Here is a 27346-nt window from a genome sequence, read left to right as displayed (position 1 = left end):
TACTCTATGTGTATACCATATTTAATCTATTGATGGACATTTGTGTTGCTTCCACTTCTTTCCTATTGTGAGTAGTGCTGCTATGAACACGGGTGTGAAAATACCTCTTCGAGATTCAAGACATTGCTTTCAGCTCTTTCAGATACAGACTCAGAAGTGGGAAAGCTAGGGAATATGGTAGATCTATTTTTAATTTTTTTGAGGAAACTACATACTGTTTTCCAAGGCAGTTGGACCATTTTGCAGTCCCACCAACTGTTTTTGGTGCGGGGAAAGACATTTATTACCTGGCTATAAATTAGGAGTGACAGGAGGGGGGGGGAGGAGGGCGGGAGCCTAGGAGTCATGTTTGCACAAGGGGTCCAATGTCTTCACATGCTCACCAACACCTGTTTTCTTATGGTTTCGTGATGGTTGTTTTTTTTTAATTGTAGCCATCCCGATGGGTATGAGGTGGTATCTTATAGCGGTTTTGACTTGGTTTCTCTCATAGTGATGTTGAGCATCTTTTCAAATGCTTGTTGGCTACTTTTTTTTTTTTTTTAAATTTATCATCTCTGGAGAACTGTCTACTCAAGTTCTTTTCGTCATTGAGGTATTTGATTTTCTGCAGTGGAGTTTCACCTTTGACTTCAGACGATTCTCTTTTGGCAGTGCGCTAGGTCACTGTTCGTTTTCCTTTGTCTCTAGCTTTTAAGCAATGCACTGAACTAACCAGGTCTGAGTCTCACCTTGAATACTTTCTTTACTTGAGGCAAAGCTCTGGGAGGAAAAGCACATAGCCGGGGAAGTCTGCTAGTACAGAAGGAACTTAGTACCCACTTTCTGACACCACGTGGGCTGTCTCTTTTTTAAGAGTGAGAGGGCTTGAGTGGGAGGGGAAGGGCAGAGGGAGAGGAGGAAGCAGGCTCCCCACTGAGCAGGGAGCAGGGAGCCCGATGCGGGGCTTGATCCCAGGACCCTGAGATCATGACCTGAGCCAAAGGCAGAGGCTTTAACCCACTGAGGCACCCAGGCGCCCCTTGATGGCAGTTTTAAACTAACTTTCCCATTTCCTACCCCCAAGGGCCTAAAAATTACGATTTGGGAGCTTTATTTTTTACCTCATGTGCTTCTGATACGTTTGTCTTGCTCTGTGAGGCTGTTCATGAGACGCCCATACTTCCCCTGCGCTCTGGTCACCGCACCTGATCCTCTGCGCAGAGCCAGAAGAGAGCCCTGCACGGCCCCAGGTGTGAGAGCCTCAGCGTATGCTCCATGAACCTTTCTAAGCCTAAACTTACTTGACGTCAACTACTGCCTCATTCAAAGTGCACATTCAAAACCTATTCTGAGTAAGTATCATTTTTAGAGAAAGTCATCTATAAGGGAACAATTTTAAAGTTTCCTATGGCCTACACAAACTGAAAAGGCAACGCACAATACTGTGAAACATCGTAACGTCACATTTCCCTTGCTGGGAGAGCGGAAGAGAAACAGGAAAGTCCAGCATTCACAAGGCAGAGAGCCTCCTAAACACACGGACCTACCTGGACCCAGGGGCAGCCGAGTGACACGGATCCTTCATGAGACCAAAGCTGTTGTTTTCCCCCAAAACCACATCCTTGAAACACAAGAAAGGCACAGCGTTATTACCAACAAACAGGCATTTAAATTTACCAAGAGGGTGACAGTAGAAAGGAGAAGGCCTACTAGTGTCGGGCACTAACACGGCACGGTCGCATACTATCCGCTTCACCCCAAAGCCCCAGGAAGTACTGTTAACCCCAGGGCACCGAGGAGGAGACAGGCCCAAAGCCATTGCCCTTCCCAAGGCCACGAGTGGCAGGCCTAGGGTTTGGACCTCGGTCTGTCTCCCCAGGGCCTCTCCTCACAAAGACATGTTCTAAGCAGAAGTCTGATGACAGTCACCCCCAGGGTTCAAAATGACCCCGCACGTGAAATAGAGTGATGAAAATTATTTCAAAGGACCAAACTTTTGAAACAGCGATAGGGAAACATGGGAGAGGACAATGAAAGGATAGTTTATTGAATTTAGCAAAAATCTCAAATGTTCTCAGTTATAATGAGAGAAGAGATATGAATCTGGCTAGTAATCAGATTGAAGTATATTCTTTTCAGGAAAAAAAAAAATTTCACCCACATGTAATGTATCAGTAACTTTGGTAACTTTTCAGGGGTAGTCATTACTTATATTTGTTTTTAATAAGGGTGTAGGTTGGTTTCCTGAAAGGGTGGTAGGTGAGGTGTTTTTTGTTTTTTTGGCGAGTTTTTGACAGTACAATATTTGGCCCATGTGAACAGGTCCTGATGAAAACAATGATGTTGCTACTGATAATACATTCCATTTTCAATTATTTATAAATAACAGAAATTAAATCCGTATGATCCCTACACTTAAGTGTTAGCAACTTACTTCACCATTAATCTGTCCAAAGGGCTGCTAACTTTCTACCTTTTTTTTGGCCCAGTCAGTGGTAAAAGCACTAAAAGGCAAAAAAAAAAAAAAAAAAAGGCACCAAAGGTGGTAGTAGGCCTGCAGGAAAAACAAACACGTAAATATTGTCGATTGCAGCTAGCCCTTATTGCATTTACTGAGTGCCAGCCACTGCAAAGTACCTTAAAATCCCCAAACTATGTGCGTGGAATTGTATTGGGCACCTACCAGTCCGTCTGTGATTCAGTCTACAACAGTGAGGAGAGGAGAGGTAACTGCTGCCCCGTAACCCACAGTTCGAGTCGAGGAACCAGCATTCAAACCAGGATGGCTTCAAGCCCAACATCTTTCCTGGGAATCTTAACAAGTGAGTGGAGGCTGGCCTGGACGCAATCAGCCTTGAATGGTTTGAGAAAAAGAAGCTCCATGTTTCTCCGATTTGCTCAAATATCACTCTAGGGAATGGGAATTCCCGCTCTCCACGAAACCTTGCGGTCCTTGTACATCTTCTCCCTGTTCACCCCGTCTTGACAAAAACGTGCGATCGAGTGAGAATGCTTCTAGATCCCCTTGAGCTCCTTGCCCACTAACAATTAAGTCTATTTTCCCATTTTCTTATTTCCTTTGAATTTCAGTATGAGAATGAATTTAACTTCTGCAGTCACATGAGTTGACCCCCAGAATATCAATCTTAAGTTGATACTTACGTGGGTGTGCACAAGATGAGGTCAGACCCACTAATAGGCCATGAAGAGACCTCTCTAAATCTATTGATTACAGTATCCTTTGGACAGAAGTCCAATATAGTACAAGCCCAAGGAGATCAATTTGTGTTGCATTTACTTGCACTGAGTTGGGCATAAATTCGTTGCCGAAGAAGACTTTATGCTTCTTACCAGTTTATAGAAAATGAAGTACTTACAGCAATGGCTATGGGAGAAAGACGAGGGTTAGAGTTATTCTAATAGACACTTGGGTAAATGTCTCTGTGTTTGTCAGTTATCTGACTTCTGGTGACTGATTTAAAAATACCCCTGTTCTTAGACTTCATTAGGCATAGCAAACTTAAGACTTCATTATAACCCTGAAGTCTGTCGAATCCCGATGCTTACTCTCGCTTTGGGTTCGGAGTTAGAGATCTTGCTATCTCTGTGGCCAGGGAAATACGAAGACAGTAGTATTCACCAACTGTGGATATTAGTTTCCAAGTATCTGCTAAAATGAATTAGGAATCCATCTAAGAAATCTTAAAATTTTATTTAAATGGGAATAACAGTAATCAATAAATGTTAAAATGAAATCAATTCATTGGCTTGAGGTTTTCAGATAGATATTTACCTCTTGCCTCCTCTCATCCCCAGTCTTTTTTTATTCAAGGAGGGAGCATGGTATAGCGCCTTGCAGAATCTGGAGTCAGACAGCACGGGGTCAAAAACCTCGCTCCCACTACTTTGGGCAAATTTCTCACCCTTTCTGTGTCTCGGATCCCTCAACTGAAACACAGAGACAACAGTAGCTACTTCTTTGCATATATGTGAGGATTATTTTTCTGCTTATAAAATACGTAGAACAATGACTGATACATACTTAGTAAACATTTATTATAATTATTCGCTATTTGTAACTTCCCATTTCACGGAAAGGTGATTCTGTTTATGCACAGCTTGAATGGCTGCTTCCTGAGGGGTGCTAGAATGATTTCCAAGCAGCCTTCTACAGAATTGGGCGTACATCCAACACGGGGGATGAACTAAGCAATTTCCTCAGCAATTAAACGACTGCCATACCATCACATGGTGAATATCTTATATATCAGGAACCAAGGGCTCTGTAAATAACAGTGAGAGCTAGAGAAACCTCTAACTCAGCATCTGGAAAAAACAACTCCCAGCCAGGAATCTTCCTTCTCCAAAGCCTTCTTTTTAGAGCCTTTGCTGGATTCTAAATCTATGCAATGAATAGGTGTGAATTTCCATCTCCAAAGCAGACATATTTGGGTATTATCTGGCATTTGTGCGGGGCCCACCCATTTTAAAAAGGTTAAGTTTTCCGAAGTTTTAGAGAAAGCAGAAAATCGGCAAGAATTTGATGTGTCCTTCAGCTCCATCAATAATATCCATTTGTTCTGCAATTACACTTTTCAAACGAAGAAGAATTAACGGAGAAGTGGTAAGAGGCTGCGTGTTTCAGAGAGGACCATCAGTGGCCAAGGGGAGGCCCAGGCCTGCGGAGGGTCTCAGCAGGTCTCGGGTTCCGAGTGGGGGCAGCCTTCGGTGGTTATCCAGGTGTAGGAATGACCAGTTCATATCAACAAGGAGCTGACTTCCATGCTAAACTTGTTTTGGCGGCAGAAACTATCCTCATTAATGGACTTCTGAAAAGGAACTGAAACTTTGTCAAAAGCTTATAACATCCTGCTCTAACAGCAGCTGGCTGGCAGGACCAATGAGCATTTGTTCAGGGTGTCATGGAATGAGCTAGTCCCAGAAAAAGGCTCCGCATTTTGGCTTTAACTTAGTAGGCAGACAGTTTCTGCAGGGTTAATTTCTCAGAGTTCTCTAAAGCCGGGGCGAGACAAATTCGTGTTTACTGCCTTCATTAGAGCTTAATAATAATGGTAACGTCTCGAATTCATGCACATAGAAAAATAATATCCTGAAATAATATCCACAGTAACTGTGTAGAGCCTAGTTTTATTTTTTGTTTGTTTGTTGTTTTTTTTTTTAACTAGTTCTACAAACAGGATGGCTGTAGAGGATGGCTGTATGAAGAGGCAAGGAGAAGGCCTTGCCGTGGCCCAGGTCTTGGGGCAGGCAAAGTCTGGTTGCTGGGTGGGAGAGTGGGAGAAGGAAACTCAAGAGCCCAGTCCTGGCGCAATTACAATCTGGGGCCTGGTCATCTGTTTTCAGAGTTTGTAGAAGCAAAGAAGCGCAGCTAAAGTATTTCATTTTGAAATATTTTCCCCTTCTGGCTTCAAAGTCCCCAAATGAAGTATTTAATATTGTACTCTCTTTATTGAAGAGGACGTAAATAAGGTTCTGTACTTCTCTAGAAAAGTTTTTCAAATGACACATTCAGCTGGGAGTTGGAGGAATTTCATCATTTCTCTACACCACCTATGTTTTAGCTTTACTTCCTAGTTTACCAGACTTGAGACATATTTGGGAAGAAAGCGGGGAAATAGTCACAGCCATCCAACTAATTCCCCAGGGGAGAATAATGAACTACAGTAAGAAATAAGTAGCAGATGATGATTTAGTTTTCACCTAAACATTTCTGTTTCCTTTAGAGAATATGGGAAGAAAAATCGAGAAAATGTTTGGGTTGTTACGCTACCGAAGTGCCATCAAACTAGCCGACATGGGTTTTCAGTGTTTTGGGTGGTGGGATGCGGAGCAGAAATTAGCTTTGTGCTTCATTCTGAGGGGAGGAGAATGGTTAATGAAAGCTTATGGAGGACGGCCTCTATACGGTTTTTTGCACATTTATACTGGGTATTTTGGAACAGAAAATATCTAGATGGGTACAGTATTTTGTTCCAGAAGCAGCACTGCAAAAAAGGTCTCAGGCAGTCATGTCTGAATCTTTCCTTCTTTGAAGCTGTTTCTACCAACTAATGCCTCCCCACACACAACCCCCAATCCTTTGTCCACATCCTGCCCACCCTTCACAGCCTGGTTCAAATACCATCTCCTTCAAGAGAAGCCCTTAGTTCCCCTCAGTTAGAATTAATCCCTCTCCCCTCCCAGAGCGCATTATCTATCACTGCTCCAAAGCGCTCGCTGGTCCTGAGTCATTTACGCAGAAGTTCCTCATCTTCCTTGCTCGGTTGTGGACCCCAGAAAGGCAAGAGACTTACTTCCTTCTGTGGTTCCCCCAGCCGTGCAGGACAGGGCTTTTCACACAACACACGCTCTACAAATTCTTGCTAAATGACCGGCTGCTCTGCTGGGGGAAACAGAATGAGACGCGGCAGGGCGGTCCCCGCGCTAACCTGGATGTGGATTCCTAATACCTTCCGAGGTGGGAAGGGAACCTTAGGGTTCCCTTGATCTGCAGTGCACTTGCAGTGAGGAGGGACTGAGAATTAGGGAAATTACTCGAGTCCTGGCGGTGCTCGGGTTCTACTGCTAGCTCAGCCGAACTCTCCAGCGGAAGGCACCCCATAATCTTCGAAGAGTTCAAAATCTTTATTAGAAAATCCTTTTATGTGAGAATTTGGAAGTCTGTGATTCCCCTATCTCACCAAAACGGTTACTCCAAGAATTCAGATGGGAGTCGGGGAGACCCAGGTGGGCAACAGACGACCCGGGATTGTGAGGGTTAGTCAGATAACAAATGTGAAGCAGACTGAGCTGCCGGCCGGGGGTTCCATCGCCAGTAACTACTAGAGTCAATAATTCATGTTTTCCAAATGCAAAAGCTGCAAACAGAGGACGCAACGCAAAAATCTTGAAAATATTGAAACACCACGTCTATTCCATGAATGTAAAAAAAGCGAACCAGCAAAAAAGACAATCCCTAGCTTTCCTAACCATGCGTTCTTGCACTGAGAGGCGGGGAACTCCCTGAAATGAAGGGCACACACGTACACGGACGGGTTTCTATATGTATGTGTGTCTCGATACAAGATATCGTCACGACTCTATGTATCTACGTGTCTGTTACCTCCCTAAGGGTATCGGGGCATGGACAAAGAAATCACTCCAAGGAAACAAACGCTACCCTTTTGCCCGTGGCCAGAAGGGTAACGCGGGGAGCGGTGGGGGGAGAGGGGACCCCCGCGGAGGCTGCGGCCGTCTGGGCACGTACCTGGCGCCGGCCGGTGGTCGGGGAGGAGCGCGATCTCGCGTGGACGGGCGGCGCCAGGCTGTCGGAGCGCTCCAGCAGGTCCTCCGCAGACATGGACTTCCCAGCCCTCTTGGCCGCGGCTCCCCACGAGGAGGGCTCCCCCGGGGTCCCGTCCACCCTCCGGGCGCCCTTCGGTCCGCAGTGACCCGCTCCGCCGAGCTGCTCCCTCGGGGCTGGGTCCCCGCGTCGCCGCTCCCCCGGGAGGCGGCCTCCAGCGAAGGAGCCGCTGCGGTCGCGGGGGGCCCGCGCGGTGTCCCCCTCGGCCCCCGGCGCCGTGGCCGGCAGGGGGACGGCCTCCCTGCGGGGCTGCGGCGCGGGCTCCCGCAGCGAGCAGAGGCTGGCGGCCGGGGCGAGGCCCGGCTGCGGGTGGGCGCCCCGGACGCGCTCCCGCGGCGGCCCCGGCTCCGGGAGGCCGCAGCCCGCGGCGCAGGGGGGCCGCTGGCCGGTCTTGCGCTGCACGTAGTCGGCCAGGGCGCTCTGCTGGAACTGCTTCAGCTCGGGGCCCGACAGGCAGAGCGCGGAGCAGGCCCTGCCGTCGCGCTCGAACACGCGGCGCCGGTCGGCCACGGAGCTGTCGGGGAGGCGCGGCCCCGGGCGCCGAGGGCTCAGCCGCGCCGGCGCCGCCTCCTCCGCGACGCCCACCTCGTTCATCTTCTCGGGCTCCGAGTAGGAGCGCTTCTTCTGCTCGAGCGTCAGGCGCCGGCGCGGCCCCCTCCGGGCGGCGGGGGCGGCGGGGCGGGCGGGGTCGCCCTCGGCCGGGGTCACGCTGTGCCGCTCGCGAGGGGTGTGCGGGGAGGCCGCCGCCTCCGGGCTCCGCAGCCCCACGTGCGCCGAGGCGGGCCGCGGGCGCCAGGGTCTGGCCGCGGCGGGGGGCCCCAGCTCGAGGTCGCGGCGCCGGAAGGAGGTGGCCCCCAGGACCCGGCACTGCGCGTCCTTGATGCTGTTCCGGTAGGCGCGGCTGAAGGGGGCGTCCGGCGCCGGCGACTCGGGGCTGCCGGGCCTCGGGTCGGGCCACCCGGGCTCCCTCCCCGCCTCGCCGCGAAGCTGACAGGTGCTCTGGCTGCGGGGCAGCGCGGGGTCCCGGCGCGGGCGCTCACCGCCTGCGGGCCGGGCGCCCCGGCCGCCCTCCGCGCCCCTCCGCCGCGGCTGCCCGTAGGCCTCGCCCGGCCTCGGCTCGTGGGGTCTGTAGTGCTGCTCCCCGCTGCCCGTGGGGTCGGCGGGCTCAGACAGACGGACGCGGCCTTTCGTCTCCTCAAAGTCATGCCCCAGAGTATTAGGAGTCGCGAGCGTCCTGCTGGGCCTGGAGCTGTGGCCGTAACTAGGGCCGCCCACGCCGGGGGCTCTCGGGCCGCCGTGCTCGCGCCGCTCGATCTGGGAAACCTTCTCGAGCACCGAGCAGGGGGGTCTCCCGGGCTGCTGCGAGCCCTGCGGAGCGCAGGTGCCGGAGCCCAGCCGCCTGCCCAGACCGCACGGCTGCTGGCGGGGCGGGGAGGGAGGGTCCCCATACCGAGGGTCTGAGCCGGGGACAGAGGCCACCGCGCTGGGTCTGGTCTCGGGCCTTGGGTAGGACACCGGCCTGTCCAGATGGCTGCCGTGCTCAGGAACAGCTCTCCTTCCAGAGTCTTCTACCTTGCTGTGGACTACAGAGGTAGACCAGCCCTCCAGGTAGCCCTCCTGGGCTCCTCCGCCTAGCTCCAGGCTGCTGTGCCTTCTTAGACTCTCAGGAATGTTCTGGAGAGAGGAAAAGGCTGACTGGGTCCTGCCAAAGCTGTGGGACGGGCTCGGGCCGAGGATGTCCCTCTCCAGCCCCCGCGGCAGGCTGGCGCTGTGGTCTTCATGGAGATCACCCTCCCAGGGCTCTGAGGGCCGGGGCGGTCTCTGGTCTTCACCCACATGCCAGGCCTGAGGGCATCTGAGGCTGTGGTAAGTAGGGGATGCTTTGCTGCTGGGAGCGCCCCTTCCCGCGCCGGGATGCGGGCCGTCGCCTCCGAGAGGAGTGACCGGTCTCTCCGGGGACGCACCCTCCTCACTTTCAGGAACTGAAGGGAAGTGGACTTTGTAGGGGACATATTTGGCAGAAGTTTCAGGTTTCCTCTCTACTGGGGGCACGGAACCATGTTCTAGAGGCTGGTAGAAGGCAAACCCAGGCCTGTTAGATGCGTCATGGTTCCCATTCTGGTCCAGGGGGGCCATCCTGTCGCAGGCCTCGGGAGGAGCCGCGCACCCGCTCTCCTTGGCCAGCGCCGGGTAGAGGGAGCCGCCACCGCTGGCCGAGGGCTGCGGCACCTGGGCGAAGTGCGGCTCCGGAGAAGGCACCGGGTAGATGCCGGTGGGCAGCAGAGGCTGGCCGGGCTGGGCCTTCGGGGCGTAACTGTGCTTGGGCTTCGCAGGGGGGCTGCTCTCCGGGCTCCTCTCTGGCACGGGGCGCAGCTGCTCCTCTAGGAAGGGGGGCTTCGGGGGCCCCGCAGGGCTTGCCTGGGGCCGGCAGAACCGCTTCTGATCAAGGCTGGACCAAGAGCTGGGTCGTTCTCGCTGCCGAAAGGCTGCGTAACTGTCGCTGCGAGCCGGGGGCAGGGGTGCGCCCACCTTAGGAGGCAGGTTGGCGGTGGCCGTCTCCAGGGCGCTGGGGCACGGCTGGCTCCAGGATGGGGGGGCCGCTCCCTTGCCCCGGGGAACATGATGCCATTTATCGCAGCCCCGACCGTCTGCGGATGCCCGCGCCTCCCTACCTTGGAGAAGCAGGGCTGACGAGTTCACCTCGTACTCAGCCGACACCCCCCTCCGGGGGTCGTAGACCGTCTTGACATAGCGAATGTCTGCCTGCCGCATCCCTTCCAGGAGGCCACCGCGAGCAGCAGTGGCGTCCACAGAGCCCGACCGCTCCCGGCTAGGGAGGCCAGCGGGCGGGTACTCCAGGAGGCTCGAACTGGTGGAGAAGGAGCTGTAGGCCGAGTCTCTCTTGCTGTGGAGGTGGCCGAGCTGGTCGATGCTGCTGGTGGACTTGGCAGGGGAAAGAAGGTGGCAGGGTGGGTAGCCCCCGCCGGGCTCCAGGCTCTCCATGCTCCCCTGGGAGCTGCAGTGGTCAGGGCTTGGCCTCAGATAAGCATGGTCAAAGTTGGAGAGGTCACTGGTAGAAGAGCTGGAAGAAAGGGACACAGAGCAGTCAGCACCACTGACCTGTTACCATCTGGGAGGGACACAGGCACAGGACCCAGCTTATAAATGTACTCTTGGGCAAGATGTTTGGGTTTTGGAAGGGTGGGTGAAAAGCGCCATATTTGGGCCTTGCTCGGCCTCCGTGTGTGTTGTCACTTGGAGTAATTGCTCAACACCGTAACCTACGTGCCTCTCATTAATCACCCCGGCGTGCAAGGGGTGGGACGGGGGGCACAGTGGACGCCGCGTGGCCTTTGCGTACAGGCAACACACGGATGTGATTTGCTACGTGCCGCCGGTGACATTGTGTGTGCGCCAAGAAATGGGAGGTGGGGGAGGAAAGAAGAGAGGAAGAGGAGTGAGAGAGGCCGCCGTTTTGTGTGTCTTACGGCTATTTGTGGGAAGAAGGGGAAGAGTCCGGCGGGAGGCGCGGCGTGTGAACTGTGTGCACGTGCGTGTGTGTTTAGTTCGTATCTTTCCTTTTTATGGAATTGGAGGGCCATAACCTGGCAATCTTCCTGGAATCTCAACCACTAGAGACAATTTGTTTACAGTGGGAAAGCTAAACACACAGCTGAATGAGAGAAATTCAGAGAAATGACAAAGTCAGAGAAGGCTGACAGGAGGGGGAAGCTTTATAAGAAAGTCTTAATTACAGGAGTCCTGTCACCTTTGGATGACGTCCCAAAGCCTGAGCAAAGCCTCCTTCAAACACTATGACAAATAAATAAATAAAATCTTAAAAAAAAAAAAAAAAAAGGCACCCGGGTGGCTCAGTGGGTTAAAGCCTCTGCCTTCAGCTCAGGTCACGATCCCAGGGTCCTAGGATCGAGCCCCGCGTCGGGCTCTCTGCTTGTTGGGGAGCCTGCTTCCCCCCGTCTCTCTCTGCCTGCCTCTCTGCCTCCTTGTGATCTCTGTCAAATAAATAAATAAAATCTTAAAAAAAAACAAAACACTTAGAAAGGTAAGACCTTCTCCTTTACACAATCCTCTATGTGATTTTCAGAGCCTGCTGGGGGAAGGGGAATGACTCAGTCTTGACATGGCATAGCCCAGAGAGTTGCCTCAAAACAAAATTACTTATAATTACCTTCAATTACGAACGTTAAAACATACTTCATCCAGCATGTGGGGCGAGTGAGGGCGTATAGAAAGGAACAAGTGGTTCAAAATCAAACAATCTCAAAACTGTTCAAATGTTTGTGACTCAGCATTCTCTACAAAAGGGTAAACACTAAAACTTTTTGCTAAGTTTTTGTATTTTTATTTTTTTAAAGGCGTATTTTATTTTAAATATATATATTTTTAATTTATTTGACAGACAGAGATCACAAGGAGGCAGAGAGGCAGACAGAGAGAGAGGAGGAAGCAGGCTCCCTACCGAGCAGAGAGCCCGATGCAAGGCTCGATCCCAGGACCCTGGGATCGTGACCTGAGCCGAAGGCAGAAGCTTATTAACCCACTGAGCCACCCAGGCGCCCAAGTTTTCATATTTTTAAATGAAAAGGCATTTAGACACTATTAAAACTCACGTGGCTATTATTATATTTCTAGACCTTATTTAAGTTTATATGGTACCTTATTGGCTAAGTATAGGATAATGATTTATGGTTGGCCTAAATCCAGGCTCTATGACAGGAGACAGGAAGGACCATATTCTAACTCAGAACTGGCACTGGAATTCAAGGAAGACTACATTTTCAGCAATTCACCTCAAGAATGTAATTCTTCTTCTTCTTTTTTTTTTTAGATGAGGTCCATTTACTGAATGGAGCATCCCGCTTCGGGAGGGACAGGTATAAATTCAAAGGAGAAAGGAAAGAGCGGCCAGATTAGAGACACTAGTCCTGGCACTCGATGGTGTGGCATATGTCACTGCCGGATTCTGCCCCCTTCCGCCTGCCTTCCCAGTCCCCCTTCCAATGAAGAGACTGTGTTAAAAACGTCCATGTCGGCTCCGTTGAGGACAGTCTCATACGACCCACGTACACTTCTCATCGTCTCCTCCAACAGGAGATTCAGATCCTTCCAGTGGAAACGGAAGCCGTGTGTCCCATCCTGGCTGTTCTGCTCGCCAGTGCCGTGCCGGCGGTAGGCACTCCTTAACCCCCCTCCCGACGGCTGAGAATTTGAGCAGAATCTTTCACTGGAAAGGGTAAGTCAGATCCACTTAGGGACAGAAAATGTCAAAGCGAATAAACAGAGTAACTGAAACACTCACTATTGAGTGGGAAGAAGTGTTATCACTAACATCCCCAAACGTAGATGATTCTAGAAATACGAACTCACTGGTGTAACGTCCTTAGGCAGAACAAGGGTTCCGCGGGTTCCATCCTGTGGCTAAAGGAAACCGAACCCACTGATCCTCAGGTGGAACGTACCATGGGAGGATGGCACTCGGGGTGGGCTCTGTCCCTTGGGAACCCCGCTCCTGACCTGAGGGAGGAGTAGGACTGAGCGGGGTGCTGACGTCACCCTCCACGGAGTTCCCGCACCACTTTCTGGAAGTCGCCATTTTGATTATCTAATGGTGAGGAAGAAGAACTTGGGATGTGGTCTTCGGTCCCTGCAACAGTCCCAGCCCACACAGAGATGGCCTTAGTGTGTCAGGCTCCTTATCGTGCTCCGGCCAGCTCCCAGCCTCACTTCTCCTGGTCTCCTCTAGCTCACGGCCCTCCAGTGTAATGGCCTCTTTCCTGTGACAAACCTATAAAAGATTTCCCAGTGTCTCAGGGCCTTTGCACGCACTGTTGCCACCACACGGTATGCTCTTTACCCGGCTCACTTCTTTGCTCAAGTCTCTGCTTGAGAGAAGACTTCCTGGAACGAAGGAGCTTCTAAAGAGCCCCCCTGCCGTCCTTGCCTCTTGTTACTCTGCTTCTCTCCCCCACAGCACTCACCACCACTGACATCACCCGCCGTCCCTTTCATCACAGGAAGGACCTCAGTTGTGTCTGTGACGCTTAAGAGCTGAAGCAGATACGACAAGCTGTTACTTCTGTGGTCGAGCCACGAATTCTCAATAATATTACTTACAATTCTTGTAACGTTACTCTTTCTTTTGGGTGTTTATGTGTATTTTCTAAACACTTAAAACTCAGCAAAGAGCACAAAACAAGTGTATGAAAACATTTTCTAAAGTGCACTCCTAGAACGTGAATTCCTGAGCTGATCCGATGTCTGGAAAACGCCGGGCTAAATGAATTAATTCTATTTGCTATAAGACTTACTGAGTCTTTAATAAACTATTGTTCATGTGATGTTCCAAAAGGAAAACAGTGTTTTCTAAATTAATTTGGTCCTCGGAACTTTTTCCCGAGGAGCATCTAGTGGGTGATTAATGCGTGGAACCGGCCTTGGTCAACAAATGTGACAGGGTGGGGGCTTCTTATGTCTCGTTGGGCACGATACCCCCAGTAGCCAGAAATCGCCCGAGAGGCAGTACTGGTGCTTCAGCGTTTTGATACTGTTATCTCAGCCTCCCCGGAGGGGCCTGGATGACTTCGCTTCCCCAGATCTCGTCTGAAGGCCTTTAATACCGAGGACCGCCGCGTGAGAACTCCGCAGGACGGCGAAGAGACCGTGAGCCGGGTCTGACGGCGAGCCGCGGAAATACAGGTTCGGTGAAATCCAGACCTAAACCAGCTTCAGGCCGTTAAAAATCCCTCGTCTTGTGCTTCCCTCTCCCCTAAGCTCCCTGAGGCTCCTGCTTCTCAGTGAGAAACAGATCCATACGCTCCGAGTGGAGACTGGGCTTCCAGAACTGAAGGGAGGCTGTCAGACGGATGCCAACCAGCTGGTCTGGCGCACCAGACCCCTGGATGTCACTGTACTCCTTGGAAAGGCGCCTGGAGTGCGTCTCCACCGACAGCCGCCAAGGCCAGGCCCTCTGAGCAGAGCACAGAGTTGGGGTGAGGCGTCTGCCAGCACTGCACGCCAGAGGGGGGGCCCGAACAGACCACAGCGTGACCTGTGTTGGAGAAGAAGGGAATCCCCAGAGGTCGGTAGCACTGTGGGTAATGTGAGCTCACCTTTGTCCTTGTACCCCACACTCCTTTGTGCAGACGGTCGGGGGATCTGTCCCGAAGCTGGCATTAGAAGGCACAGTGATAGACCCAGCTGCCTAAACCCCCGTGGAGGTTGGGACAGGGAGGGGGACACGGGAGGTGTAGACACACAGCCTTCAGAGCCCCACGCTTCCGGTCGGAGCTCACACCGTAGGCAGCTCTTCGGAGCACCGACTGCAGTCATCTTAACTTCTGCCCGTGGGTTTTAGGTTACAATATGGCCAGATTTGGGGCCTCCCGGGAAGGTGCGGCGTTGGGAGGGTCTACAGGGTCCCACTGTTTAGGTCTGCGAATACACAGTGGCATTTTCTGTGCGTGCTGATTTATGCCATTAGCCTTTAAATTTACTTTCAGGTTTCACTGTGCCTCTGTAAGTCTTCAGCCTGATTACTGTAATTGTCGAATTACCGAGTGCTTATTACGTTCCAGGAACCGCACTAAATTTTACGTGTTTTGCTTAATCCTCACTATGACCCAATGGGATACATACTATTAATGTCATCCTACAGGCAAGGCAAACAAGATCAAAGAGGTGAAATCACTTGATCAAGCTCATCTAGCAGGTGGGAAGTTGGGATTTAAGCCTAAGTGCCTTCTCACTGTGCTTTCTTCCCTTTGCACGGCGAGGCCCTTTACATCTCACCTTCCAAAGGCCCAGAGAGCGAAAGCGCTGTGCCTGGGTACAGGGGGCACCCGGCTGGGGGGCCTGTTCTCTGAGCTCAGATGGCAAGAATACATCCCTTCAGGGTCATTGGAAGGGATACGGGCAAGGAAGAGGGGTGTCTGGAACAAGGAGGGTCACCAGGAAATTCCTGTCTGTGGCCTGAAGCCTGTCCCGATGTGCCGGGAGCCACGTCCATCAGTGACAAGTCTAGGAATTGGCCCTTGATTTGACCGGACGTGAGTGTTAAGGGTTCTGAATCCCGGCCTCGCCAGATGTGGAGGCACCATCTGTTCGTTAAGTAATCCTCCCGGAAGTCCTGCCCCTCCCCCACCTGTCCCATCAGCACTTGCTGCAGGACCCACATCCCCTTGGCCCTCCGCTCCCTGCCATCACCCTTCTATAAGCGCTTCCCAAAAGCCCAAAGCAGTACAGCCTAACTGCCTAGCATCAGAAAGTGGATTCTAATGTGCATAGATTCTGAATTTGTAGTAAATGTAGGGGGTCCTGACTGAGCACTTCAATGTCTGGTGGTCAAGTTTGGCTTCCGTCTCCCCAGTGCCTCTCAGCGGTGTCACGTCCGATTATCATGGTCAGTCCCTCTTCCCAGGACACTGGCGGTGGCCTTGCCTTTTTCTGACTGAACCTTGACTGATAAAATGGTTAGGGAAACAGAGGAAGTATACCTAGTAGTTAGTTATATGCCATGGCTCTGACCCCTGACTTGGACTTGAGTCTGGACTCAGGTCTTGACCGGTTGTTTGACCTTGGACAAATTAGTCTCTCGAAGCTTCGATTTCCTGTTCGGCACAATGGGGTTAAGACGACTGGGTCTGTTTTACAGGTGTAGATGGAGGCGTGTCCTACCACATGACGATGTGCACACTGAGAAGGCCTAAGTGTGTGAATTCGGGGTTGGAGCTAAGTTGGGAGACCGGCCTAGCAGAAGGGTAAAACGAGTAGGGAGTTCAAATACGCAAAAAAGATCATCCAATAAAAAGCAGATACATAGGGACGCCTGGGTGGCTCAGTTGGTTAAGCGGCTGCCTTCGGCTCAGGTCATGATCCCAGTGTCCTGGGATTGAGTCCCACATCGGGCTCCTTGCTCGGCGGGGAGCCTGCTTCTCCCTCTGCCTCTGCCTGCCACTCTGTCTGCCTGTGCTCGCTCGCTCTCTCTAACAAATAAATAAATTTAAAAAAAAAAAAAAGCAGATACATAGTTGGCCCAGAAGGACAGTAAGCCCCGAGGGGAAAAGCTCGTCAGCTTTTCTATCAGTGTTCCCATGCATAATTGAGAAACGTTGAGAATGGGCAGACCCTGAACTTGACTCAGACAGCCTCCCTTTGTGCGGGTCTAGCGCAGGATAAGAAGATACCTGGTAAACGGTAGGAGTTTTAAGAGGATGAGGAAGGAGGTGGGTAGAGAGGCTTAGTACTCAAGGTGAGTGCAAGAAAACCTTCTCGAAACAGAAGAAAATGTCCTTTTTTGGGAACAAGACCTCAGAAAGAAGAGAAGTCCCGAGTCCCAGCTGGGGCCACTTACCTGGAATGGTATCTCTGGGGCCAAGGAGTGCCAATCGTGCCCGGAGTTATCTGCATCATGCTGGCATCTGGGTGGTTCTCGCCAAATTTGGTTAAATGCCAAGAGTGAGGTCGGCCTGCAGGATCACTGCGCCTGCGGAGAAACAGGAGAGGGACCTCTCAACGTTGGAGCATTCTCAGACAGTTTCTTCACTGATGGGATTTATAGATTTAAAAGCAGAGACTGCCGTATCCTCAGAGATCAAAAATAATTAGGTAAATACTGGAAAGCAGATCTTACTGCTTTTTTCTTTTACTAACCACTGGTATTCTCTGCTTTATTAATATTTTAATTTTCATTTTGACATCATTTCAGACTTCCATAAAAATGTTGCAAACTTAGTATAAAGAATTCCTACATAAACCCTAGTGCACTCTTGGTGTGAATGCAAATTGGTACAGTCAACTAGGGGAAATAGTATGAAAGTTCCTTTAAAAAATTAAAAATAGAACTACCATATGACCCAGCAACCCCACTTCTGGGTATATAGCCAAAGAAATTGAAATCGGGCTCTGGTAGATATATCTGCACTCCCGTGTTCACTGCAGCATTACTCACAAGAGCCAAGATCTGGAAACAACCTAAATGTCTATCAACTGATAACGGACAAAGAAGATGTGGTGTGTACACACACACACACACAAACACGGATATTATTCAGCCACGACAAAAAAAGGAGACCATGCCGTTTGCAACAACTTAGAGATGGACCCTGAGGGATAATGCTAAGTAACTTAGGCAGACAGGAAAGATAAATATCCTATGATCTCACTTCTATGTGGGATCTAAAATAAGGAAGACAAACTCAGGATGACAGACTACAGTGTTGGTGACCAGGGGCTGGGCAGTGGGAAATTTGGTCAAAGAGTCCAAACTTCAAGTTACAAGATTTATAAGATGAGGGTCTAATGTACAGCATGGGATTATGACTAATGATACTGTGTCATACGCTTGAGTGTTGCTAAGAGAGTAGATCTCACATGTTCTCGCTACAAGAAAGAATAACCATGTGACAGGATGGACGTGGTAGCTAATACTTTGGAGGGAATCATTTTGCCATTTATAAATGTAACAAATCTATATATTATATACCTTAAACTTACACAATGTTCTTTCACAATTATATCCCAATAAAACTGGGGAAAAAATTCCCACCTATCCTTCACCTAGATTCCCTACATGGCGACATTTTATGCCACAGTTGCCTCTGTTTATCCATATATAAAAATGGGAACAATAATTCTTTCCCACCCCCCGAGAGACTGTGTGTGGAAATACATAAAAAAAGCTTTCTGGGGATTTTGAAGTCCTCTGTCATATCCTGATGCTGGGTTAATTACATTCTTTTAATTTCTTGGTAAGAACTACATAAAAATCAGCAGCTACCTCCGTGTTAACACTGCTCTAAGTGGGGTGGTACAAACAGCAACATGCTTTTGAACATCGTTTTTCATTTTGCAAGTCAGTGACTTCAACTTTTAAATATCCTGCCCTTTTAACGCAGAGCGTTGACAAAGCCAAAGGGGGAAAGTGGGTGTCCTTTGACTGCACTGAAGAATAAATTTGGCAAGAAGGATTCCACTACTATAGAAGGTCTGAGTCTGGAGAGAGTGACTGTGCCTTATTTCTGGCAAAAAAAAGTGAGGTGAGCTATTAGGAATTTCGTGCTGAAAACTTCTGAACTCTAAGACTGGAGGGGAAATTTCTACAGTTTATTAACACATGTATGGGATCTAGGAATCCACTTTGATACACCGACGATAAAGCTGTAAGTATACCCACCGATTTCTTATCCGTGAAAAAAATATATTAGTTTATGTTACATAAATTCCCCTGATACCAGTAAAATTTCACATGTTAAGTATATCAGGATAATACTAGCCCATGTGTCAGACATGGGTTCTCACCTGACTTTACTAACTTGCTCTATGACCCTGTATAAGTTACTTATCCTCCCTAAGGCTTTATCTTTAAAGTAAAGATAGAGATAAACACATTAATCAAAGAGGTTGTATTAACCTCACTTTAATCTGAAGCAACTTTAAAAATCTGTAAGAGAGTATGGGGGACTTGCCAAGAGAGATAATTACTTCCCCAAATACGTGTATTTTTTCTGAAGAGAGGTTGGGGTGATAGGAAAATGATCTGTGCAAAGCAAGGGATAATACAGACACACAAGATTTTTCACTGTCAGTAAATGCTTCTTGAAATGAAGGAACCTGTAGTCAGAGACTAATGTCTGTGTTGCTAGAGGCCAAGAAAAATGAGAAAAACTGAAATAGCTCTTCATAAAACGCTGGGGATACAGGGAAGCCAAAATGTGGCTAAAGGTTATCAGCTCTGCTCTCAGACAAACCTGGATTCTAGTCCTGATACTTAAAATCCAAAAGCTAAAAACTGGTGGTAAGTTTCTTAACCATTCCGAGCTTCCTCAACTGAAAAAGGCAGATTATCACAGAACCTATTTGTAGTGTTTTTGTAAGATTAAAAATGAGCGAAGATACCCAGCACATAGCAGAGCTCAGTAAATGTTGAGTATGAGTCTCATCAGTCATTCATTATTAAAGAATTGGTGAAGACTGGAGGGTAGGGAGACAAGCCTGCCAGAGAGATCTAAATGCAGGACAGGAAAGAGGAGAGAGAAGCTGGGAGTGAATGGTAGAGGTGAGCAGAACGGACAGGAACTGTTGATGGCAACGAGTCACCCACCTCTGAGCTCCCCAGTAAAGTGCTGAGAGTAGGTAATTACAGCGAGGGTTACTGTGCTCACAGCATGAAGGACCCTGGTCCCAGTGGTGAGGCCGGGAGCTGCCAGGGCGGTGGCTAGGACCTCTAGGCAGAGAGGAAAACACGGGCCAAGATGGACTAGACCTCGCCCACCTGGAAGCTAGGAAAGAAAGAAAGTGGAAGCACAGCCTTGGGCTAAAGAGAGGAGACAGAGTGCAAACACAGGAGACCAAGAATGAAAGGCAAAATATTGGCTTCTTGTCCCCATACTTCTCTAATCCCCATAACATGTCCCAAGTAACCCATGTCTCTGGGCCCGGTATTGCCCCAAAGCTGAACCTGTCCTCTTCTCAGAAAGGCCACCAGGGAGTCCCCGGTTAATGGCTCAGTGTCCACAGCTTGGCATTCCTGCCTCTAGGCTCACTCTGACCTTGGACATGCAGCCCCCCAGAAACTAGAGTTCTCACCTAATTCCTTGAGGCCAGGCCACCTCCCTTGAACCCCAGGTCCTCACTGACTTAGAATCCTGCCTTATCTTCCAGTTCCATCCAGGGATTAGAAATTCTTTCTGGTGCCCCAAGCGCCTCAGAGGCCGGCACAAATCGCACAGCCCTAAGTCCCATGGCGAGGATTCAAACCCAGTTAGGACTTCAGATACTCAGTAGATGCTGCTGAATAACCATACAGGACTTCATGAAAACATATAAAGCCTCTTTTGCATGAGGCATCCAGAGACACTTCATATGGGTCCAAAGGATCCAAATGGGTCCAAAATGCGTAAGGAGAAAAAACCAACTGTCGTCTTCCTTTCTCGTGTTCTGGTTACCTCGGTGGGAGGCGTTGGTGTCCCTCTCAGAGTAAGACGCCAGCTGGCCCTCTGACTAGGGACGGGCTGTGAGAAGCCAGTGGGTGTACTTGAAAAGTGAACTTGGCCTGCACCTGAGTGTGGTAATGCTGGGAATGGGCTCTCCGGCAGCTTCATCCACCAACTCTATGGGACCGTGTCTACCTACAAAGGCTGGCTGCTGACAAGTCTTCCCTGCCTAAGAGCAATGCACAGCCCGCAGGAAAGTCCACAGACTCTGCAGAAGATCCCCATTCTGGTCAAGGAGATGAGGTGTGGGCTACTGTCTACTGATCATTTCAGGGGTTCCAGAGAAGGCCTCTAGTCTGAAACCTCCTAGGGAAGAGGAGGGGAGGTGCCCGGAAGCACCGTATAGCTGCCCAGACTGCATGCATCAGTTGGTACACCGCTTCAGGAAGGATCGGATATCTTGCAGAAGCTCTGAATCAGACTCCCAAGTGTCCAAGAGGCTCTGCATAGAACAACGAAGACATGTGGAGCTGTTTGAAGTGAAGAAAATTTTTCTTTGTGCTTTGAAGACAATAGCGAAGCTTTTTAAAACAATGTCATCTATCCAGATGCCTCCATGGTTTCTTTACCATTCACTCAGGGGACATCCAGGGAGACTTTCCATATCCTAGTCACTATGCTGGCACTGGGGATACAAAGGACAAGAAGGTGTCACTAGACCCAAATAATTCACAATATAGAGGAGGACAACCAAGTTCACTGTGATGAGATGGGCTCTGTAACAGAGACCTGTACCAGATGCTTGTGAACACAGAGGAGGGACTCACTAAGGGGTAAGGTCAAGAAAGCTGCCCTTTTACCTACATCATGAAAGATTTTCCATATGGAAGAGTATGGGAACGTGAAGGGAAGGCCATCCAGCTAGAAGAAATAGCATGACAAATGCATGGAAACGTGCAAGCACGTGGTAAAACAACTCAGAGGACCTGGGGAGGAGATGATTGAGGGAAGAGCGGTAGATAAAGGTGAAGAGATAGGAGGGGAGACCTCATTAGAGACCTCTTTAAAGGGTTTGGACAGTATCCTGTGGATTTGGAAGCCGCCAAATAACCTTATCCAGAGAGGGGCATGCTTAAATATGGGTATCGATAAGATATCGTCAATACCAAGGAGAATAAATTCGAGAGAGATGAGATTGGAGGCTCTTCTATTGGCCAGGGTAAGAGGTAATGAGGGCCTGGCGCTCAGGCGGTGGGCAGTGAACTTAAAGAGAATGTCCAGCCAGCAAGTATTTGAATGTAGGTGGTGTAGAAGAGAGGGTAGCCAAGGAGGAAGGATTGCGTAGCTAGAGTGATGATAAAATTAACTTTCATAAAGAACCATTAGATGGAGGGGGTAGGGATGGAGAGAGGGAGGAGGGAAAACAGAGTGGGAAAGTAGTTGGCTTTCTCTGGGGCATGCAAATGTGAGAAGCCTGTGGGGTTTTGAATGGGAGAACATGGCAGGCAGGAGAGTCTAGAGGACGGAAGTCTGGGCTGCATTAAGAAATCAGGAGTCATAAGACACATGGCCTTGGAGAAAAGGCAAGCTGCTTGGGGAGAATGCATAGGGAGACAAAGGAGTGGTTAAAGGATGGAGCTTTGAGAACCACTACGGTTTAGGGGAGAGGAAGCCAAGAGAGAAGCCCAAGAAAAAGCTTCCAGAAAAGTTGGGAGAAAAACTAGGAGAGTTCAGGAATTTCACAGGTTCCTCGTGGAGACAATAAGAAGGAGGAATTGTCAACCGTTCCAGCTGTTCTGGAGAAGGCAGTTGGATGAGGGCAGATGCACATGCAGTGGATTTGACACGAGTAAGTCTTTGCTGGGGAAATGCAGGGGGCAGACGCCCGACCGGCAGTAAGAGGGGACGAAGGAGAGAAAACAAAGAGCGAGGGCTGATAATTCTTATAAACACTTGGCTCTAAAGAGAGAAAGAGGGTGGTGGCTGAAAGTCTAGAGATCAGGGAAGGAAAGTTTTTGTTCCTGCTGTTTTGTTTTAAACAAGGAGAAGTAGGAGCAAGTATATGTGAGACCGGGAGCTCCAGGACACAGGACAAAGAGGATGACAGTCCTCAAGACTCATAAGGAAGCAGGAAGGGATGGCAGTCCAGAGCGATGTGGGGAGCAGAACCTTATGTATGTGGGAGTAGAGCCAGAGCCACTGAAGTAAGACAGGAGGAGGTAAGATGCTGACACTCCTATATATGAAAGGGAGCGGGGCGGGAGGAAGACCGGAGAGACTTCAGACCCAATGTCCTCTATCTCATGATGGTGTCAAAGGAGAGAAAAGTGAGGGGGCTGGTGTGGCGGGTCGGGGCTCAAGGAGCACAACAGTGAGGACTAGAAGAGTTCAAACCCGATGAGAGAGATTTCCAAGAATTAATGACTAAGACAGGGTCTTGCCCTTAAGGAGCTGACATCCAGGTAGGCAGACCAAATGAAGTCATTCCTACAGTAAATAATAAGTCACAAAGAAATAATTCCTACAGTAAAGATAAAATAAGTGTCCAAGACTTGAAATGCCAAAACAGGAAACCCAACTTGGGGAGCTTCTTTCTCTAGAACTTGGAGAGTTCTCGAGAACTCCAGAGTTGTAGAGAACCTGCCCTGGGGCGGGGGTGGGGGGGCGGTGTCGGATCTTCTCAACAGACTAAAATATTAAGAACAGAGATATCTTGAAACAATCAAAAGGTCCGAAAAGAAAATCAAAAACATATGTTGGGAGAAGGCTTCAGAGATGAGTCTTGTCTTTATAAGATTCTTGCACATGGACAGTTAAGTGAGGAAATGAGGGAAAAGAACAACGAGAAAGACGAGCAGAGTCTAGCGCACCAGCTCTCGCACCTTGCTGGGCAGAACATGCATCAGTGCAACCTGAAGAAAACAGTTTGGCAACATCTAGGAAAAATTTTCAAATAACATATCTATCAAAAGATGGAAAAACAAGCTAAATGCTCGTCAGTAGCAGATTACTAAATCACTTGTAGTACAACCATAGAAGAGAACACTTTTGTGGCCATTAAAAGAATGGAGTAGCTCTGTACCTACGGGCATGGGACGATCTCCAAAATAAATGGCTAGATGATGACGGGGAGGCGTGGCGCCGTGAGTACAGTACGCTGCGGCAGGGAAGGAGAAAATACACGTGACCCTCATGTGTTTATTAGTGTAAAGAATATTCTGGAGTGATGCTTGAGAAACTAGAAACAGTGAGTGCCTCTGTGGAGGAAAACTTATTTTTCGCTGTACTTCCTTCTGTAACTTTTGAATTGTGTACCATGCCCAAGTATTACCTATTAAAAAGCACGGTATTTCAAAAACAGCCTCTTGTTTTAAAAATACATCACAATGTATCTTGAGATAACCAAAAAAGTCAGACAGCTGTTGGCCAACTTTTTCAATGATGCCAATAATTTAGTAAACATTCCTAAAGAGCACAGCATGCTTTCATATTTTGGGATCACTTTGATCTGTAAGAAGATAAGGACATACTTTCCTAAAGGGCATTACATCATGAGCATATCAAAAAGAGAAGACGATTTAATTTTAAAATCTGAGCAAACCGAGTTTTGCATGTGGGCGTAACTCGAACAATGCCCTTCTGTTGCATTCCTGACCGCAAACAAGGAAGCGCGACTGCGTGGGCTGGGCAGGCTGATGGAACTGGAACTAGCAAGTGACATGATGTCCTTCTCAGATGACTGTGCCCTGACACTGACTCAGGAATGCCGAGCTTATTTCTGAAAAGTCTACGAGCAAGTGCAGGCCACGCAAGCTCTAGTCACTGGTCACTTGCTGTGTGCCTTCTACCTCGACGAACTCTAGCCGGAGTTCCGAGAGGTCACAGATGGCCACGAGGAGTTTATAATCTTGCTGGGGAGTCTTACATGCAAGAAAAACCATTAGAGTCATTATTCATGGATTCAAGAAATATTTGAGTGCCTGCAGGCACTTGGTGATGTTTTCTGACTTACTCTTTGTACTCGCTTTATGCGACAGGACAATTAATGAGAGAATGAAGTAAGTAAGAAAAACTAAGCAACTTGTCCACAGTCTCAAGGGTAGTGGGGGGCAGAGTTGATATGAAACTCACGCCTCTGCCCCCAGGCCCGTGCTCTATCGTCTAAGCAGCGAGCAGCAGAAATAGAGTAGAGACAGACAGTTAAGCAAATACACAGGACGTTTCCTGCAGTTCTACGGGTCCTGAAGGAAATAAAGCTGAGAAATGTGAGCGTGTCATTGAGGGTGTCCGCTCCTGGGTCAGGGACAGCCTCTCTGAGAGCGACATAGGAACTGAGCCCTAAATGAGGAGCGTCAACCATGCCACAGCTGGGGCAGAGTGTTTAGCAGGGACGGACGGACGGAGCAAGGAAACACAAAGGCCCTGGGGTGGGAATGAATCTGCGGTTTTCAAGCAGCACAGAGAGCGTGACCGGAGCCGTGAGAGTGAAACGCAGACGGCAGGAGAAGTCATCGGGTCATTCATCCGGGGCCACGCGGGCTCTGGCGGGATCTGGGCTATGAGCAGCTCCCGCGCTGCCCACCATCAAGAACAGGATCTGAGGGGCCCCTGGGTGGCTCAGTGGGCTAAGCCTCTGCCTTCGGCTCAGGTCATGATCCCAGGGTCCTGGGATCGAGCCCCGCATCGGGCTCTCTGCTCAGCAGGGAGCCTGCTTCCTCCTCTCTCTCTGCCTGCCTCTCTGCCTACTTGTGATCTCTTGTCTGTCAAATAAATAAATAAAAATCTTAAAAAAAAAGAAAAGATTAGGATCTAAAGTCGGCCAGAAGGCCTGGAGGTAGCACGGGGCTTCCAACGATCTTGAGGGATTCGTATGCTTTGGATAAATGGAGAAGGGGACAGCCTTCGCTTGGAACATAAAAAATTCTAAGAGCTAGAGTTCACTTTTTTGTCAATGCTGCGCCGTGACGAGCTGCTACGACGGACACTTTGTGCTGACTCTTCTGGGCACACCAACCTTCTCAAACCGCGCCGGCTCTCAACCGGACACGGGCTGACTATGTAAAAATACAAAGTAGACCACCAGCTCTACCAAGTAAAACATCCCGTTTCCAATCTACTCACTAACCTCCCTACCCCCCAACCACCCTCTGTTCAGGGCACGACATGCTGTGATAGATGACCCAGTCCAACCTAAGGTTCTGGTCTTAACCATCCCCCCAACCCCCAATATATCAATATATTCTGCAAATTAGGTCTATCTGAATTAACGGGTCATGGATGTGGGTCAAGGGTCTTCCTGATATACTCACTGAGCACCATGTGCTTGGACCAGGGTAAAACAGGTTCCTGAAGGTTCTTTTTGCGTGTCACTGCTATTTCCCCCCTATTTTTCCTCATCTATTTTAAAAATCACAAAGTACTTCAAACATACATAAATATATTCAAATTAATATAAAGAACACCCATGTACTCATCACCAAAATTAATCAAATCTTAATATTTTCCCCATATTGATTTCAGGTGTTCTTTTGAATAGGTAATTAATTCACATAATTAAAAAAAAAAGATCAAAGCCATTGAGAAGTCCTACTCCATGCTTCCCAGCCTGCACCCCCCATTTCTCTTCAGGACCTCGTGTCTCTGTCCCGTATTTTCCTTTTAAGCTGCTTCATATTTATTTAATCACACCCTTGCTGTAGATACTTTTTGATTGTCAGTCTTCTGCTGTTACAAACCATGCTTCAGTGAGTAACCCAGGCTGTACACTGTTTTCTATCCATGCTGACACAGCACGGCAGAAATTCCCAGTAGAACTGTTGGCTCAAAACAGGCACTTGCAGTTTTGCTAGTTAATGCTAAATTGCCCCTTTCACATAACTTTAAAGAGGAAGCAAACTCACTATGAACAACCAAATGTCATGTATAAGTAATTTGGTGGGGGGTGGGGAGTGGGGGGTAGATTATGTCTGTAATGTGGTAGAACAGATGACAGAACGAGGCCCTTGTAGGCATTTCCTGTTTACAGGACAATGAGAGGCCCCAAATACTGATGACAGAAATATTTAGCCACTGAAAACAATGACCAAGCCAAGCACACTGAGCTGTACTGATAACATTGTTTCATTCCATAGATCCAGAAGGCACTCTGTCTGCAATAAAAATTAGGGTATACTGGGGTGTCTGGATAGCTCAGTGGGTTAAAGCCTCTGCCTTCAGCTTGGGTCATGGTCTCAGGGTCCTGGGATCGAGCCCCGAATCGGGCTCTCTGCTCAGCGGGGAGCCTGTTTCCCCCTCTCTCTGCCTGCCTCTCTGCCTACTTGTGATCTCTGTCTGTCAAATAAATAAATAAAATCTTTAAAAAAAAATTAAGGTATAGTGAGCTCTGTTTTCTACATGCTCACAGGACACAGGAAAGCTGTCAAAATCTTTAAAGAGTTAAAAAACCCTATCTTCCAAAATACAAAAAAAGAAGAAAAAATAAAGGTGGTAATTGTGCATTCACACACTGTTGGCAAAGACATTGTTTTTGAGAAAGCCTTTACCCCCCCTTAAAGCATTGCTAGCTTCTTCAAGGCTGTATTTCAGACTTTTCAGATTCACAGAAAAATTCAAGCAAAATTTTCTAAGGCTTTTATAATTGCCTCACTGACATTTGTATCTTAAACAAGTGGTTCAGTGGGTAGAAAGGTATGCATTAGGTAATATAACCCCATAGCAACACAGTCCTTTCTGGAAAGAGAAGTTCTTTTTAAATGTCACATCCTGATAATACACCCTGGGGAACTTTCGGCCGTGACAACAGAATCACGCGCAAGCCAGAGTGAAGAGTGCTAAGTGACCCACAGAAGCCTCTAAAATCTAAAATTTGCATAAAAGATGAAAAATCTTTTCTAGTAAAAAGCAATTTTTATACAATGCCAAAGCATTTTACTAGAAAAGATTTTTCATCTTTTTCATCAACGGGGTAAAGCATTACCCCGTTCCTCACCCCTGTCCCAACAGCCTTTCATTGCTGGTTTATCTCCTCCCCGACTCTCAATTCTGACATGTT

At 48.9% G+C, this 27346-nt stretch overlaps 1 protein-coding gene across 2 annotated transcripts in view; it reads right to left on the bottom strand.

The window, feature by feature from the left end:
• SHROOM3 (shroom family member 3) overlaps positions 1–27346 on the bottom strand; it is a 187765-nt gene that overhangs the window by 22569 nt on the left and 137850 nt on the right. For both annotated transcript variants that reach the window (XM_080831140.1, XM_080831141.1), the window contains exons 3-5: positions 16716–16847; positions 7250–10427; positions 1530–1603 (exon numbers count right to left, since the gene is read on the bottom strand). In XM_080831140.1, the coding sequence (XP_080687266.1) occupies positions 1530–1603; positions 7250–10427; positions 16716–16774 (3311 nt within the window). In that variant the 5' untranslated portion in view covers positions 16775–16847. The remainder of the gene's footprint in view (positions 1–1529; positions 1604–7249; positions 10428–16715; positions 16848–27346) is intronic.

This window comes from Martes martes (assembly GCF_963455335.1).
Source record: "Martes martes genome assembly, chromosome: 2".
Lineage (NCBI taxonomy): Eukaryota > Metazoa > Chordata > Mammalia > Carnivora > Mustelidae > Martes > Martes martes.
The sequence above is the reverse complement of the archived record's forward strand: the minus strand, read 5'-3'. Positions and strand labels throughout refer to the sequence as shown.